The sequence below is a fragment of the Thalassophryne amazonica genome, chromosome 21 (assembly GCF_902500255.1).
Source record: "Thalassophryne amazonica chromosome 21, fThaAma1.1, whole genome shotgun sequence".
Taxonomy (NCBI): Eukaryota; Metazoa; Chordata; class Actinopteri; order Batrachoidiformes; family Batrachoididae; genus Thalassophryne; species Thalassophryne amazonica.
Window position 1 is genome coordinate 8,465,781 of NC_047123.1, and position 18,180 is coordinate 8,483,960.

General features: G+C 42.1%; 1 protein-coding gene across 1 annotated transcript in view; it reads left to right on the forward strand.

Moving 5' to 3' along the window:
- The window catches only part of scara5 (scavenger receptor class A, member 5 (putative)), a 200,071-nt gene extending 190,529 nt beyond the window's left edge, over positions 1-9,542 (forward strand). Inside the window, exon 12 of the mRNA XM_034162423.1 lies at positions 8,479-9,542. Coding sequence (XP_034018314.1) covers positions 8,479-8,621 — 143 coding nt within the window. The 3' untranslated portion in view covers positions 8,622-9,542. The remainder of the gene's footprint in view (positions 1-8,478) is intronic.
- The last annotated feature ends 8,638 nt before the right edge of the window (positions 9,543-18,180 follow it).

Consider the following 18,180-nt stretch of genomic DNA (forward strand, 5'->3'; position numbering starts at 1 on the left):
CATGGATGACCTCTAATTTCCTGCTTTTTAAACTCAGATAAAACTGAAGTTATGGTACTTGGCCCCACAAATCTTAGAAACATGGTGTCTAACAGATCCTTACTCTTGGATGCATTACCCTGACCTCTAGTAATACTGTGAGAAATCTTGGAGTCAGTTTTGGATCAGGAGATGTCATTCAAAGCGCATATTAAACAATATGTAGGACTGCTTTTTGCATTTACGCATATCTCTAAAATCAGAAAGGTTCTTAGTCTCAGAGTGATGCTGAAAAACTAATTCATGCATTTATTTCCTCTAGCTGGACTATTGGCATTCATTATTATCAGGTGTCCTAAAAGTTCCCTAAAAAGCCTTCAGTTAATTCAAAATGCTGCAGCTAGGTATTGACGGGGACTAGAAGGAGGAGAGCATAATCTCACCCATATTGGCCCTCTCTTCATTGGCTTCCTGTTAATCTAGAATAGAATTTACAAATTCTTTCTTCTTACTTATAAGGTTTTGAATAATCAGGTCACATCTTATCTTAGGGACCTCGTAGTACCATATCACCCCATAGAGCGCTTCGCTCTCAGACTGCAGGCTTACTTGTAGTTCCCTAGGGTTTGTAAGAGTAGAATGGGAGGCAGAGCCTTCAGCTTTCAGTCTCCTCTCCTGTGGAACCAGCTCCCAATTCAGATCAGGGAGACAGACCACCCTCTCTACTTTTAAGATTAGCTTAAACTTTCCTTTTTGCTAAAGTTAGAGTTAGGGCTGGATAGGTGACCCTGAACATCCCTAGTTGCTGGCTATAGACGTAGACTGCTGGGGGGTTCCCATGATGCACTGTTTTCTTTTCTCTTTTTGCTCTGTATGCACCACTCTGCATTTAATCATTAGTGATTGATCTCTGCTCCCCTCCACAGCATGTCTTTTTCCTGGATCTCTCCCTCAGCCCCAACCGTCCCAGCAGAAGACTGCCCCTCCTGAGCTGGTTCTTGCTGGAGGTTTCTTCCTGTTAAAAGGGAGTTTTTTCCTTCCCAGCTGTAGCCAAGGCTTGCTCACAGGGGGGTCGTTTTTGACCGTTGGGGTTTTACATAATTATTGTATGGCCTTGCCTTACAATATAAAGTGCCTTGGGGCAACTGTTTGTTGTGATTTGGCGCTATATAAAAAAATTGATTGATTGATTGATTTCACACAACGTCCCAACTTCATTGGAATTGGGGTTGTAAGTGCCAAGCGAGTGTTGTTAGATGTTTGTGTGTGTCACCTGGAATTTGGCCGACACCTGCCGCGAGAGAAATCGATGGGCTCGCACAGCGCACACTCTGTCTTTCAGCCGCTGATGTGCGCAAATAGATGTAGCAGCAGGTTTATGAGGCAGCTACGATGTTACACGTTTTGCACACGATTCCCGCTTCATGCGCACTTTATGCGCGAATCGACCAAATTCGCACTATGTGTGAAGGGGCGCTTATGTATTACACCACATACCAATTGTAAAGCAACAGTCTTTATCAATACAAATAGACCATATACCTTATTTAAAGCACCAGTCTTTCACTATAGAAATCATTTCCAGACTTCATTATCACCTTTACAATAAAACCATACACAGTTTAACACAGAAGCAGGAACATATGCCAGACTTTGCTTTGCTCTTGTAAATTCTCAGTTGACACACCCAAAGAACACACAGGCTGCACACACACTCAAGTAGTATTTCCATCAGCCAACTTTTGAATGCTGTTCCTGTTTTTCTCCGTACTGATGCTTGTAAAGTTGTAAAATAAGGAGGGAAACTGTTTTACTCTTTCTTCATCTTAGCAATGACTTAATGCAACACAACATAAAACTTTGGAGTGGAAAAACATCATGTCAAACATGGTCACAAGTTCTACAAAAACATGCAAATGTCAAAACATTTGCAGTGAGAATGTGAGCTGCCTCGTGTATTCTGCAGACCCAGGCACAGATATTTTTAATTAAATGACGATGATATGCAGGGTGGGGCAGAGAGCTGTGGTATCAAGACTTAACTCCTTCAGGTAGTAGGAGATACTGGGTTTTTGTTGTTGGTTTTTTTGGTGTTGTAAGCTGTCTTGTGTTCCATCTGGGAGATGATGCCCATCTCCCAGATGGAACACAAGATCCTGGATCAAATAAGATCCGGTATTTCAATAACACCACTGGACTCAGCCAACAGCAGTGTACTCGTTTGTGATAAAAGTCTCAAACTCATCGACAGATTCACTTGTGGTGGCAGTGACGTTCATGTCTGTGGGTCCTCCCTTTAGAGATTGAGATCTGGATGGGAACAAATTAAATGGTCATGGAGTCACTGGACAGAGGTGGATTGTGAAACCAATGCCTTTGCATGACAACAAAATTCCAAGTCTTCAGGATCTTGGTGCTTCCAGCCTTACAGTATGGTTGTGATACCTGGATGTACCCATTGACCTAAGGCATGACTGGATGTTTTTGGTACGAAGTCTCTCCAGAGGATCCTTGGATACCGCTGGAATGACTGTGTGTGAAAAGGAATAGTTACTTTTTACTCAGATCATTTTGAGTTCAAAATGGTTTAGGAAAAATTATCTGGTTTGTTAAAACCTAACAGGAGATCTTCCCACAATAATGCCAACAAGGGCGCCCAATGCCAAAGGAACACATTCCACAATATTGGCAACTAGTTATACTCCCCTCAGTACCTAAATGAAAGCAGAAAGCATGTGAAAAACAGATCAGAATTACCTCATTTGCTTTGTCAAATTGTTGCACGCATTGAAAATTAAAAGCATGAAAGTAGAACTTTTATGCAAAAGCAAGATCCCCAACATGTCTGAAAAAGAAAATCGTGGAATAACTTGGGTCATCTTCAGCAAGCATTGTTTGCAAGACTGCAGCAGTTTAATTATGAAAACTCCTGATATAAATGCCCTGTGTCCCTGGATTAATGTGACTGGTTGTCATGAATGAGTGTACAAACGACCAAGGAATATGAATGACACAGGATTACACCAATTACTTCAGAGGAATAAATCCTTGGTTAAGTCCAGTTCAGGCTATCATTGTCTGAAGTCTGAAGGCTAATTGCCCATGATGCTCTCTACCTATCATCTACCCAGTGTATCCAAGGATAGACTCTGCCTTTGCAGCCCCTGATGTGATAAGTGGATGGATGGACGGACGGACGGACGGACGGACGGACGGACGGACGGACGGACGGACGGACGGACGGACGGACGGACGGACGGACGGACGGATGGATGGATGATAAATTAAACAATGAATGCTAATCTTTCTTGAAAATTAAAGAAAATGTTGCAAATGTATTGTTTTTATTTTTCCTAAATTCTAATCCATATTCACAAAACAAGTAAATTGCCCATAAGGGTAAGGGACACAACTCTAGGTTGTTTTATGGCTATCAGCCCATCTTATTTCTGTGAAAAATGAACTTCTCAAATGAGTAAACAGTTGACTCTACCGCATATTTGAGCAACTTTTGTTCCCTATCTAGTGGGCAATGTGAGCATTTCAGGACTTCTGGGTCAACATTTAAAATGCTACAATCATATTGAAAGCTATACCACATTATGCGTCTGATCACAAAGATTCCAAAAAGGTATAATTTGGACTTTCTATGACTGAATGTCATGGGGTTATTGGGTAAAAACTTTAAGAATGGTGACATTTCAGTTTGTACAGGGGTAAAAAGTTAAAGTTGCTCCAATTTTGGTAAAAGGTGGTGCAACTTATTGGTTTAACAAATAAGATTAATAAATGGAATAGTTTTGACTGTGTTGAATGCTTGGCTTGCAGAGTAAATGTCAAACAATATCGTCGTCCATTGGATTCTATGACATGTGACATATGTTACCCTGTAATGTGGACAAACTGAGCATGATACTGGTGCAAACTATTCCTTTTTTAAAACCCTATTCAACTCAACCAATAATTTGTATACTTTGTACCAAAATTGGAGCAACTTTACCTTTGGCCCCCTGTACAAACCTTTGTCACCATTTAGCATTCAGTCATAGATAGTCCAAACTATACCTTTTTGGATCAGACAGATTTATGAAGAACATTCATGTCAAATCTGATGTTTGTATCAACAAGTGAACAATTCTGGCCAAAAGTCATACTTATCTGCTCCACTACAGGAGCAAATACTCGAGGAGAACAGGAGTTCCCATGGGTCACTGGCGCACACAAAACCCCTCCACTACGATAAGGTGGCAATCCCGGGAGGGGTATCAAAAAGAGCCAGTTCAGGATGTTCGGACATCTGGTGAGGATGCTCCCTGGTCGTCTGGGTAATTTGGTAATTAAATAATTAAAACACATTTTAAATAAACTCCCTGCCTGCCAATGTATCTTTAACCACAGATGTCGCTGCATGGAAAGTTGTAAAAATATTTTACTGGAGTTGGGCAACAGCTGCTATGATGATGTGGTGCCCTGCGTGGTCATGCAGAAAGCGTTTTTCCATCTTGGATTAATATTTATCACACTCACAGTGAAAACTGGACGTCATTTTTCACCTCTGCTGTTACAGTGGGTCGGTTCTGACCAGAGCAGACTTAATTTTGCACTCCCTGACCACTTCTTTCAGTAAATAACCATCAGTGCTCGATTTGATCTTGTGGTCCGTCGTTATTATTATTTTTTTTCTGTGCCTGTTTTAATGAAGGTGACATCATGTAATACTTAGATTAGCTCTGCAATACATTGCAACCTCTGCTTAATAAATGTGGTACTATATATCCACCAACAGTGGAAAGGACGGTTCCGTGGCGTGGTGGATGCAGAGATACCAGTGCATGTTCTCAGACCACTTGACTCTGTCAGTGCTGTGAAAGCTGGAGGCGAAACTAAACATCCCCTCCAGTATATATTTTAGTATCTCAGGAAAACAATGTGTTTTCTCAAGATCAAGAACAAATTATTACAGCCAGACCGATATATCGGCTGGCCGATACTATCGGCCGATATAAGCCCTTTTCAAAGTACTCACTATCGGCCGAAATTTTGCCAATAGAACGCCGATAATTTCTCATAAACAGAACAGTTACTGAAATAATGTTTTGTGTTGGCAATGTAAAATGTCCTTGCACTGTTTGTCCAGTAGATGGAGCTCTGACTCCATTCAACTGAGAGCTGCTTACACCCCTGCTTAAATGTGTTCATCACCGGCCCCCATAGTTGGCCGTCACACTGCACTGACCGGCTGACAAAAGCATACAAGTAAGTTTATAAGAATGTTGTTTGTAATAACTTTGTGATTAACATTCACCCCACCATTTCTCCCATTTCAGTTCAACTCAGTTTGGATTAACTCAGTTTATGTAGTAATCTGTCAAATGTGCTTCATTGCGGTCATCAATGCTTTTTATAAGCCCACATTGTGTAGACCCTTATTTCTAGCATGAAAACTTTAGGTTACTGCTAAGAGGTTGAAAACATTCATATTCACTGGTCGTCCAGAAGGGTTCTGGGAATTACTGCCATTCGCCATTAACCCTCTGGGGCCGACGCCGTCGTGTACGACAGATGGGACCAAGCTTTACTAAATTGTAAATAACTTGTAAATTGTATTTCAGCTTTTAGCTCATACCTTTTTTTAAGGGTCCAAAAAGAACATTTTATTCATTTAAAAATAATAATAATAATAATATTGGCTGATTTATTGGCTATCGGCAAATCAGCCGATTTATTGATTATTGGCATTTTTTTATTCAAATATCGTTATCGGCATCTGCCTCAAAACATTCATATCGGTTGGGCTCTAGAAATTATCCTGCAATCTGAAATGGCTCTAATTGGGAGTACTTACCTTTTTTTAAAACTATTTTTTCACAATTGTTGCTGCAAGAAATTTAAGTGGGAACTGGTTTCGCTGATATAGAATTAGATTTGACATCCTTTTCAAGCCTGCTGAGTTGAAAGCAGCATTGTATTGAATTAGACTTACATTGTACTCTTTATCCTTATCTTTTGCAGGTTTGTAAATATGGCTTGAGTTACATCGTCCTCCGAGCATCACGTTATGGTTGACGGCTCAGTTCACCTTTGTGATTTGCGGGAATGATTTAGAACAGAAGAGCAGATTTGACAGCTGTCATCACACTTACTAGAGTCCAGATGCTGCTTTAAAGGGGTCATATTGTGAATAATCACTTTGTATCGACCTTTTAGACTCACACATGGTTTGGGTTTATGTAAAACATCCAAAATGTCTCCCACCGTCTCCTAGGAAAACGGTGTGATAAGTTTGGTGGGGGTTTTTGTTTGTTTTGTTTTTTTTTAAGGGAGGCAACGCCTCAGTGTCTCTGGATGTTTCTTAACTACAAATAAAAATAAAATCTATATTTAAGACATCTGGTGACCTATATTAGTTTGCAGAAAAGAGTTTCAAAACAACCAAATGTTGCTCGGTCACACTGTTTTCTCTCACATTTCAGTATCATCTCTTCAAAGTCAAAGTACCCAAACCTTTCAGAGCGCTGCAGTGATTCTGGTTTTACAAACAGAAACTAAATTTTACCTTGCCCAGGGCACCGCTGTGCCACATGGAACTGTGGTTTTTGTTACCGGATCTGATACCATGTGATCAACAGTTTGGCGAGGAAGCATTGTAGGTAATAGTTGTCTCAGTCAGAGAATGACCTAATGTCTGTTTTTTTAGCTTCTTTAAAGGTTTTTGTTCATACTGAGGGACTATTGATCTTCAACGGTCTTCTTGTTATTCCATATGAATGCTGTTGTTGTTCATTTATTTTTATTCCAATCAAAGGCTTCAGAAAAATATCTAATGTTATCTCTAGACGGCCCCATGTCCTTATAGTAGTTTTTGCTGGGCATCAGCGCCTTTTTTCAATTGCTCTCTTTGAGAACGACACGTACGCGCCCACATGCCTCCAGAAAAACAATACCTCACTCAGAATAAATTTTCCGAACTGTTTGTGTGAAGCGACTCCTAGCGCTTTTAAGTTGAAAATCCCTGAACTTTTTAGAAAGATGCTGTGATGTCACCGTAGCAACTTTCCAGGCAACCAAGAGGAGAGGTTTATATTTGCTGATCTATTACTTAAAATCCATCACAGTAGAGACAGAACTCTCATCTGTGACAGCAGCTTGGACAGATGCTTGGATCTTGCTGAGGGTGAGCACTTTTTATCGTCATACATTATAAGCTAGTCATTAGCTGTTTATTGTTATCACAAAGAAAGGCCATGCACAGACACCCCAACCCCCACCCCAACCCCCCCCCCCCCCACCCCCCCCCCCCCGTCACCTTGCCACCACCTGCATGCAATGAAACCACTGGGATGAATCATTTGGGGGTGCTCTGTCCGTGCTTTTTGGCAAGAAATCATACTGTATTGCGACGGAGCCTAATAGTGCAGTTATCATACAATATGGATGGATATCCAACACAAGGTAAAATTTCTGTCCACATTATGTTGGATTCTTTGGAGTCCATCACCTGTCTGCTGAAGTGGTTGGCTTATAAGAGCTTCTAGAGTTCATATCCAGCAGTCCTTTGACACAGTTGTTTCAACATTTTGGTAACAAAAAGTCAAAGCGAGTTCTATACATTGAAACAAACATACATTTCCACTAAAGAATATATATATATATGTGTGTGTGTGTGTGTGTGTATGTATGTTTTTTTTTTACGGTGAATGGCCTGCTACAACACAAGCTGCCCTTAAGACATATTTCTCAACTGATTATATTGTCTTTTTTCATTGATGGATTGAGATGCTTCATGCTGCACTCAAAGTGTGATGAAAAAAATCACAATGAATAGTTGGTCTACAAGCACAATGGATCGAGTGAGACTTCCTCCTTGTAGTGCATGTATGAAGAACCATGCTTCAAGGTCAAAGTACCAAACACATAACTGGAAATGTGGTATTGTGGCCATTGCAGATGTCCCTAAACAATGTCAGGGACATAGCTGGCTGGAGATGATGAAACCATCCTGATTCCTGCCTCAGGTCTGGAATTGACATGACGATGTCAGCAATGACAAAGACAGTGACAGTGGAGTCGTTACAATATGAATGTGTCACCAAAAGTGAAGAAAGTGACAGTGATGATGAGTGATGTCAGCGTTATGATGTTTAAGTCCCTCAAAACCACTTTAGGATATTACAAAATTAAGAAATGTTTGACAGCACTGATCGTGATCATTTGATGTTCCAGCTCTGCAAGCAGAGTGGTCGAAATTACATGTAGCTTTTTTGCCACCTGCTGACATGTGCATAGTTGAAATTAGGAGCAGGTGAGGTTGAAGTTACACATAGCTTAAAATGACCTGTTTGTTAGTTTCTCTCATTTCCAAAGCCGAGGTCTCGTGGCCACGGAGGGCTTCACTGTTTGTGACCTCATAAATTATCATCAGTGTGTTTGTTTTCTAATGTAATGACATGAGTGTTCTTTCTTCTCTCCATCACTGTATCTTTCTGTGCTTCTGGACAGGTACTGGTCTGATCTGGATGGATGATGTGGCATGTGTCGGCAATGAAGACGCCATCCACCAGTGCAAGTTTTCCGGCTGGGGCAAAACCAACTGTGGCCACGTGGAGGATGCTGGCGTGACTTGTGATTCAGAACTCTCTTGAACTTTACTTACTTGCAGCAGACCATCTCTTCCTGCTGTGCCTTCAACATTTTAGGAGGTAAAAAGGTGCAGAATTTCCTCAGCTGGAACAATAATCTGCTATATTTTCCAGTTTTGTTCCTCGCAGTACATTGCTTTTTGTTTTTTGACCTGACAAAGCTCCATGTCGTGCATGGAGTAAATCTTTAGCAATTTTCAGAGTTACACTTTGAAATGTGACTGTTTTAGTTGGAAGACAGTGAAACTATATGCACGCCATAAAGTGCATCGTTTCACCAGCAGCATTTTGTTTCCATTAACTGCCCACTGTGAGGTGGCACATGTGGGGCAGCTGCAAGCCTGCTTCATCAGACTGAACTGTGGAACCCACCTGTCCTCGATGGAGGGTCAAAGTTCAAAAGAAAGAACCTTCTCTGTCATCAGGATTTCTCTTTTGGTGCCCAAAGTCAGAGAATCTGAATGACGGATTCTTTGTCCCAACCTTACATATGACACGCTTTCATAAAGAAACTAATTTAAAAGGTCCGAATCAGGCACCTGTTGTCCACACTATGATCTTACAGTGGTACTAAACACTACAAAGTATTATATTATCTTAGAACATTTCTCTCTCTCTCCCATTTTTAATAGAAAATAACTGTGACTAACAATTATTTTGTGAAGGTATGGATGCATGGACGCCAGTCTGAACAATTCATAATGGTGTGTCTGTCAGTACTGACATCATGTCTACAGAGACAGAAGTTGGGTTGCTTCAGCATTAACACGCATGCATACGTTTGCATTCATGTAAACCAAACCAGCCACAACAAACAAGCTTTTCTGCCACATTCTCTACCTCTACATGTCAGCCTCCACAGATTGTCCTCACTCTGTCTGGATCAATAGGACAAAAAAGCCATGAGCTGGAGTAGATTTTATACAGTGGACTTTTTTTTTTTTTTTACTGTTACGTGTCGACGCGGGTTGAGGAGCGGACCTGCGTCAGACAGGACCCAGCGCTAAAAATAACCAGAAAGCGGTTCAAACAGAAACTATTTATTATTCACCTGTGCTTAAAGTGTAAAAACATAAAACAACATCCCCTCGGTGGAGTGATTCGTGGCTCGCTCTCCAGCGCCCGCAAGGATTAAAGCCGGCGCTCCTGGACTTCCTACCACCGCCAAACACCCCCCAGGTGGACACGACAAACTGATTCTCTGTGAAGCAAAGAGAAGGTGAGGTAAGGCAACAGATACAACTATATCTTCCAATAAACACACGCTATCAGGCTATTTTTTACTTTATGCAAATGAGCAGCTTCTCACAACAAGTGGAGGATCACTTATCCTTCACGCCACAGCAGGGAGAAGCAAACTGCACAATTCTCTTCACAATTCCAGTATACTGTGTAACAAAACACCAAGTTACTATCAACAATTACTTAAACACTTAATTACCTTTCGTGTGTGCTGACAGCATGTGTCCTCACCCCTCCCTGCTTCACGGGCTCGATGTGTCAAGACCCAGGCGCGGTCCTCAGCGTCTCACAAACGAACGTCACAAGGTCGAGGTTCCGGCAGTTCTGCTTGAATCACACATGACTTAAATGCAGAACGCCATCCAATTATCTGCTTCAGCTGCAAGTCGTCCAGGTTGCACGTGAGCACCACTCACAGGTGCTTTCCATGATGTTAATGAGGGTGAAGACTCTTCAGCCAGCACCTTCTTCACAGACAAATCAGCCCTCATGCCACCTGAAGAGCAAAGAAAAGAAAAGAACACCAAAACATCCAGCCACGCCCCCCCCAACACACAAACATTTACTTTACGTTATGACATTTTCCTCCAAGGGTCAGGTCAGATATGGGACCTTCAACAGTTATTTCTGTTGTGACAACATCAATACGTGTTCTGTCCTAGTTTAAGAAAGAAGGAATGGTCTTGTCCACTAAAAGAATCTGTGTGCGTGGTCTCTATTTTTTAGAAGTGAATGACCGTGAACAAAGTACCAGCTAAACACGTGATGGAACTTCTACCGCCTGCACCAACGAAGGTACATTTTTGCCCATTTTTGTTTCATTGTTGTAAAATCTGATGACCTTCACCAAAATTGCTTTGAATGATGGATCTAGCCAAGAATAGATCACATCTGGCATCATGCACTGGTACCACCCATCCTGGATAGCAGCCACCCAGACAGACTGTCAGTCTGTCCCCGCCCATCGAAAGCATCCATCTATGTGCCGCCTGCTATCTAGGACTTCTCCACTCTAAGGAGGTCTGCTATACAGCAATATATTTGGCTGTTATGTTTGTTTCTTTGTATGTCCATTGCACCATGGCGCATTAGAAGAACCCGTTTTGAGAAAACCTTGGTTCTGGCAAGAAACAAACTAATCAATTTTAAGATGGATCCATAAATGGAGCAGCACCAGGAAAATATCAAACCTTATTAAGTATGCAAGATGGTGCAGTCTGGACCATATGAAGATTATGTTCCTGGTGCTACCATGCAATAAAGAGAATAACACTAAAGACATATGGGCTAAAGGTCTCGAAGCTCAGGGTCATGTAGACCACAGCTGTGTTTATGGTCAGAGACTGAGCCTGGACTGAACCACCATTGCAGATCACGTCCCCCTCGGGTTTGAAAAGGGAGCACTGCCCTCTACTCCTCAGTGCTGCTCACACACCTCATGATGTCATCAGAATATGGCCAACCTGCCTCTGCAGCTGAATGAAAGTGGTTTAAATCCAGATCCCCTGCTGACCTCAGGTCATTATTATCACATTTTTTTCCTCTGTCATGAGTACTGTGTCTGTCATGAGTACTGTGAAATTGGCTTATTTTTCAGAGAGGATCAGCAATCAGACGGGAGAAGAAAAATGTTCTCCACCATAAACATACTCCTCAACTGACCTCCACCTTCCACAGCTTCCCTCATTGCTGATGATTTTGTCTCTTATTTTAACTAGTAATAAAACAGATATTAGTAACTGTTATCTACAGTTGATGTTGTTAATCTGTAATCTGTTGCTAATTGGACATCATTCTCTTAATTTACCTCCTCACAGAGGAGGTCTCCAAGATCTAAATCATTTGAAACTGTTCAAATGCATGTTGTATTTGTGTTGCATTCAACAAGAACAGCCTCCCAATCGTTTTGCTCCCAGAAACAACAGCGATCTGTGACATCACTGACCACCTCAGACTCTGGTCTACTCACTCTCAACTGAGCACACCAAGATCTCCTGTAACTAATTTGAGTGACACCTGGCTGGGTGATCATTCAGGGAATCTTGGAGGCGGCTGTTGAATAAGGCATTTTGCATGTCTGCTGGAATGCCGCAAGGATCTGTGCTTGGACTTTTCCTTTTCTCTATATGTGCCACATGACTTGACGTTATCATCTCTTCTTCAGAATTTTCATCACACTGATTTGTTAATAACACCCAGTTTGACTGAATTTTCCTGGCAGAATACGCTACACACTTTTTATAGCTTTCATCCTTCTTATCATACATCTAAAATTATGATTACTTATGACCTTCAGGTCAGTGTAGGAGTGGTGGCCAAGTGGTTAAGTTAAGATGAGCTATGGTTGGAGGAGGTATCACTGGACCCAGCTGCTGTCAATAAAAGCAACCACGCCCACAAATATAAAGACTTTTATTAATGAAAACATCTTAAACTAAGAAGTTAGAAAAAAAATCACCCGGCGTATAGTTGTCATGGAAGAGAAAATTATCTATAGAGACCAAAACTGGTTTTTGTGTCAGGCTGTAAACATGTTAAATTCTGCTCTAAAGTTGGATGTTTTAAAATGGACTTCTGTGGAACGTGCTCTGTTTTGGAGCAGCCTTGAGCGGCCAATCAAACAACTGCACTTCCTGTTTGGGGTCAAAGTGCAAGCTCAAGTGTTGCTGCTTGATCAGGAAGGGCATCCGACATAAAACTTGTGCCAAAATCAACTTGCAGATCCACCTCGGCTTTGCTTACGGCGATCCCAAGTGAAAAAAGAAGGGAGCAGCTGAAGGTACTTACCTTCAGGTCATCAAACGCTCACAGCCTGCAGCCTTTCTAGTCCGCTGCACCCGCAGTCCACTTTTGCACACAGCGTATACATACACTGTGTGCAAAAGTGGAAAATTTGTGCACATGTGCACAAATTTCATTCTTCCAGTAATTTTTTTTTTTTTGCCAGTGCTTTGAGTATGTTGAATAAGTGGATCATTTGCACTGTATGAATGGAAGCTAGCATTGGAACAGGAACTTCCCATTAGTCCTAGGGTCCACTAGTTCTAGTATTAAGGAGAGAATGTTGAATTTGTTTCTACATTTACATTTATGTTAAGCTATATGTTTCACTAAAGTCAGTTAAGTAATGTTACAAAAGTGTGATAATTAAAAAAAAACATTTAATTATGGTGAAAGACCATTATTTGTTGATTTTCAATTCAACAGATTTATAGACAACAGTACAATTAAAGGTGATTAAGGTGTATGTCAACAGAATCGTTTTATTTGTATAAACTGAACAAAACTGGATCTAATTTGTTAGCTATTTGAAAGTATTACATTTATTTGTGAACTTTAAAATCAGTTTAGGATTGTGATATACGAGGTCTATTAGAAAAGTATCCTACCTTTTTATTTTTTTCAAAAACCATATGGATTTGAATCACGTGTGATTGCGTCAGACAAGCTTGAACCCTCGTGCGCATGTGTGAGTTTTTCCATGCCTGTCAGTTGCGTCATTCGCCTGTGAGCAGGCTTTGAGTGAGGAGTGGTCCAGCCCCCTCGGCGGATTTTCATTGTCAGGAAATGGCGGAATGATTTGGGTTTTTTTTCCATCAGAATTTTTTCAGAAACTGTTAGAGACTGGCAGCTGGAAACCATTAGAAAAATTTATCTGGCTTTCGGAGAAAATTTTACGGGCTTCACAGAGAATAAGGACTGTTACTACAGCTTTAAGGACGGCTTTAAGGAAGCTTGGCGCGCCGCGCTCCGTGCCGCCATCGAGAGCCACAAACCACCGGATCATTTCTAAACAGATGGCTCTGTGGAGCCGGACTGTCGTGTGCACTTTCTCTGGTTATCACAAGAGCTGGACATCAACCATTTTCCGGCAGATTTCACTTTTAACAAGACATTTTGTCATGGAAAGCCGCGCGGAGGCTTCGCACGTCACGACCGATTTGCTGATGGAGCGAGACAAAGGAACACCTCCATTTTGGTCTCACAGGACGGCTTTGAGATGGCATTCAGACAGCTGTTGGTGGTTTTTCCATCGAGTGATTATCCGAGAAATTGTGGATGTGCCTGGACATGCCAGAGCATGTCCCGTGAGGCTTCATCACGGCGTTGCTTTGTGCCATGCGGCACTGCCGCAACGCGCAGAATTCGTCCGCACGTCTGTCTCAATGTGCCAAAAAAGTGCTGATGTCCACGTCTTTTCACAATTCCTGTGCTAGTCAGACGACGTCCCGGATAAAACACAGCGTCCAGTTTGGATATGAACGGCACATTCCACTGTTACAGGAGTTTTTGTCATGGAAAGAGGAGCGGAGGCTTCGCACGTCACGGCAGTGCCGCATGGCGCAAAGCAACGCCATGATGAAGCCTCACGGGACATGTTCTGGCATGTCCAGGCACATCCACAATTTCTCGGATAATCACTTGATGGAAAAACCACCGACAGCTGTCTGAACGCCATCTCAAAGCCGTCGTGTGAGACCAAAACGGAGGTGTTCCTTTGTCTCGCTCCATCAGCAAATCCGTCGTGACACGCAAAGCCTCCGCTTGGCTTTCCATTACAAAATCTCTTGTTAAAAGTGAAATATGCCGGAAAATGGCTGATGTCCAGCTCTTGTGATAACCAGAGAAAGTGCACACGACAGTCCAGATCCACAGAGCCATCTGTTTAGAAATGATCTGGTGGTTTGTGGCTCTTGATGGCGGCACGGAGCGCGGCGCACCGAGGGTCCTTAAAGCCGTCCTTAAAGCTGTAGTAACAGTCCTTATTCTCTGTGACGCCCGTAAAATTTTCACAGAAAGCCAGATAAATTTTTCTAATGGTTTCCAGCTGCCAGTCTCTAACAGTTTCTGAAAATATTCTGATGGAAAAAAAACCCATATCATTCCGCCATTTCCTGACAATGAAAATCCAACGAGGGGGTGGACCACTCCTCACTCAAAGCCTGCTCACAGGCGAATGACGCAACCTAACCAGTCTAACCAGATCCTTACTCTGGATGGCATTACCCTGACCTCTAGTAATACTGTGAGAAATCTTGGAGTCATTTTTGATCAGGATATGTCCTTCAACGTGCATATTAAGCAAATATGTAGGACTGCTTTTGTACATTTGCGCAATATCTCTAAAATTAGAAAGGTCTTGTCTCAGAGTGATGCTGAAAAACTAATTCATGCATTTATTTCCTCTAGGCTGGACTATTGTAATTCATTATTATCAGGTTGTCCTAAAAGTTCCCTGAAAAGCCGTCAGTTAATTCAAAATGCTGCAGCTAGAGTACTGACAGGGACTAGAAGGAGAGAGCATATCTCACCCATATTGGCCTCTCTTCATTGGCTTCCTGTTAATTCTAGAATAGAATTTAAAATTCTTCTTCTTACTTATAAGATTTTGAATAATCAGGTCCCATCTTATCTTAGGGACCTCATAGTACCATATCACCCACATAGAGCGCTTCGCTCTCAGACTGCAGGCTTACTTGTAGTTCCTAGGGTTTGTAAGAGTAGAATGGGAGGCAGAGCCTTCAGCTTTCAGGCTCCTCTCCTGTGGAACCAGCTCCCAATTCAGATCAGGGAGACAGACACCCTCTCTACTTTTAAGATTAGGCTTAAAACTTTCCTTTTTGCTAAAGCTTATAGTTAGGGCTGGATCAGGTGACCCTGAACCATCCCTTAGTTCCCATGATGCACTCAGTGTTTCTTTCTCTTTTTGCTCTGTATGCACCACTCTGCATTTAATCATTAGTGATTGATCTCTGCTCCCCTCCACAGCATGTCTTTTTCCTGGTTCTCTCCCTCAGCCCCAACCAGTCCCAGCAGAAGACTGCCCCTCCCTGAGCCTGGTTCTGCTGGAGGTTTCTTCCTGTTAAAAGGGAGTTTTTCCTTCCCACTGTCGCCAAGTGCTTGCTCACAGGGGGTCGTTTTGACCGTTGGGGTTTTTCCATAATTATTGTATGGCTTTGCCTTACAATATAAAGCGCCTTGGGGCAACTGTTTGTTGTGATTTGGCGCTATATAAATAAAACTGATTTGATTTGATTTGTCTAACACAATCACACGTGATTCAAATCCATATGGTTTTTGAAAAAAATAATAAGGTCGGATACTTTTCTAATAGACCTCGTACACCATCAAATAATATAAAGAGGTGAGGAATAGTGGACCCAAGGACCAGTGGACTCTCCTCCATTGGTACGTGAACCAGTGAGCTCCTTCATTTCAGTTTCTTAACACAACCCTGCACATATCACTCAATGGTCAACAAAAATTCTCCTCTGACTTCAGATTGCTGATTTGGCAATATGTGTTTAATTAACTGCTTTGAATGACGTGCACTTAAATCTGTCCTTTTTTGTTTGTGTCATTCCGAATGCAAATAATTTTGGGATGGTGTTTCTAAGCACTTTTTCATGTACATGTACATCAAATATGATTGTCAGGAAAGTACTTAATACAGTATTTCATGTTTATTTCAAAAAACATCAAGAATGTTTTACTTTTTTTCAGATTTGTAAAATGACATATATGCACTGCTGAAATAAAAGGTTTCTTTAAACACTTGAACTGTGTTATTACTGGTAATGTCAAGGAAGGCGAATTTAAAATGCGAGCGTAAAGCTGTCAACAGAGCAAGTGTGTGTGTGTGTGTGTGCGAGCACGTGTGTGTGACATCTTTTTTCAATTAGAGTTGTATGTTGAACAATCATTTTGCCCCAGAACATCTTACAAAAACTATAATAACCACAATCCATTGCTCCAAAAATAATCAAGTTTAGGAGCTCATCAACTGTGGCTTCATTTCTTTACTTGCACTCTGTAAGGAAAAGTCTGAGACTGAGGATGACCCCCGAGGACCAGATGATAGACTGGCTGGAAAGTCAAGCGTTCTTTAAACCGGGTACAGTCCAAGGTCATGCACGGGTATTCAATAAATGAGCAGACGTGTCTGTGAGGAATAAGACAGAAGTGAACAGTATCCAAAACAGCTCAGGGGCAGGGTGAGAAGCTTGACTATCCTTGAAGGACTGGGGGTACAGTTGCTTCTCTTTTGCATTGAAAGGAGCCAGCTGAGGTGTTTCAGGCATCTGGTGAGGATGCACCAGATACCTGAAACACATCTCCCTAAGGAGGCCTCAGGGAAGATCCCTCCTCCCTGCACCCCAAGCATGGACCATGAATCAACATAAATAAACTCATTTCCATTTGTGCCTTCCTGTGCACACCCGTTTGTCATTGGACTACATATTTGCTGCTCTTCCTCATCATGAAGCAGTTACCCCTCCACACAGCTGGACATCTGAACTACAAACATCCGCTGTACTTGGAGGTAATTGAAGAATGGGAACATGTGACTGGAGGTCAAGTTCAGCTTCACTGCCAGTAAAGAAATTCTTTCAGACAATTTACCAGCATCAAAGACACAAGCAATGATGCAAATATTGGGAAAGTAAATGTACTTAATGAGGACAACAAGAAAACTGCACAAATTCAGCTCAGTTTCCTTGGATTTGGATAGAAATTCAGTAGTATATTGATTAAGCATTTTATGAATACAAATTATGTAGGCAAAACATCATTTTTTATTCCTTTTTTCCAATGAAGGGTCACTTTGTAGAGTCTGTCAGCACATTCACACCTACAGTCACCTTAGACTCTCCATGTCTTTGGATGTGTAAGGAAGCCAGAGCACCCAGAGGGAACCCGCATGAACATGGAAAGAATATGCAAGTGTAACGGAGGCCAGCAGGTGTCGCCGCATAGATCGTGAGCTCGCGTTCCAAGGGGAGCAAATGGGCAGAGTCATAACAACACAACACAGCTACTACAGTGGTGCCGTGACCCGGATGGGAGTGAGTTTAGGGGGGTGAGTGTAACGGAGGCCAGCAGGTGTCACTGTGCATATGTAGTTAGTAAACCTCATTCACAACAGCTCAAAAGGATTCTCTGGTCACAAGCCCAGAGCCCTGGGTTTTGGCCTCCTGGTTAGAGAGTCCGACCCCCATGCCGGAGATCTGAGTTTGCGTCCTGAGGTGAGAGAATGGGCGGAGGCATAACAACACAACACAGAGTGCAGTCACTGCACAAGCACCACACAGAAAGGACCAGGTGGGAACCGATCCAACCACCTTCTTCCTATGGGGTAACAGTGCGAACCACTAATCCACAAAACAATGTTGATTTTTTGATTTATTTGGTGCACCAAAGTTCAACAGATGCTTTGTGGTTATGTAGGAGACCTGAAGCTACACCAACACCACAGGGCATAGAGCGCCCCCATCCTGTGGGAGGACAAATGATCCATATCCCACTCAACCAGGAGGCA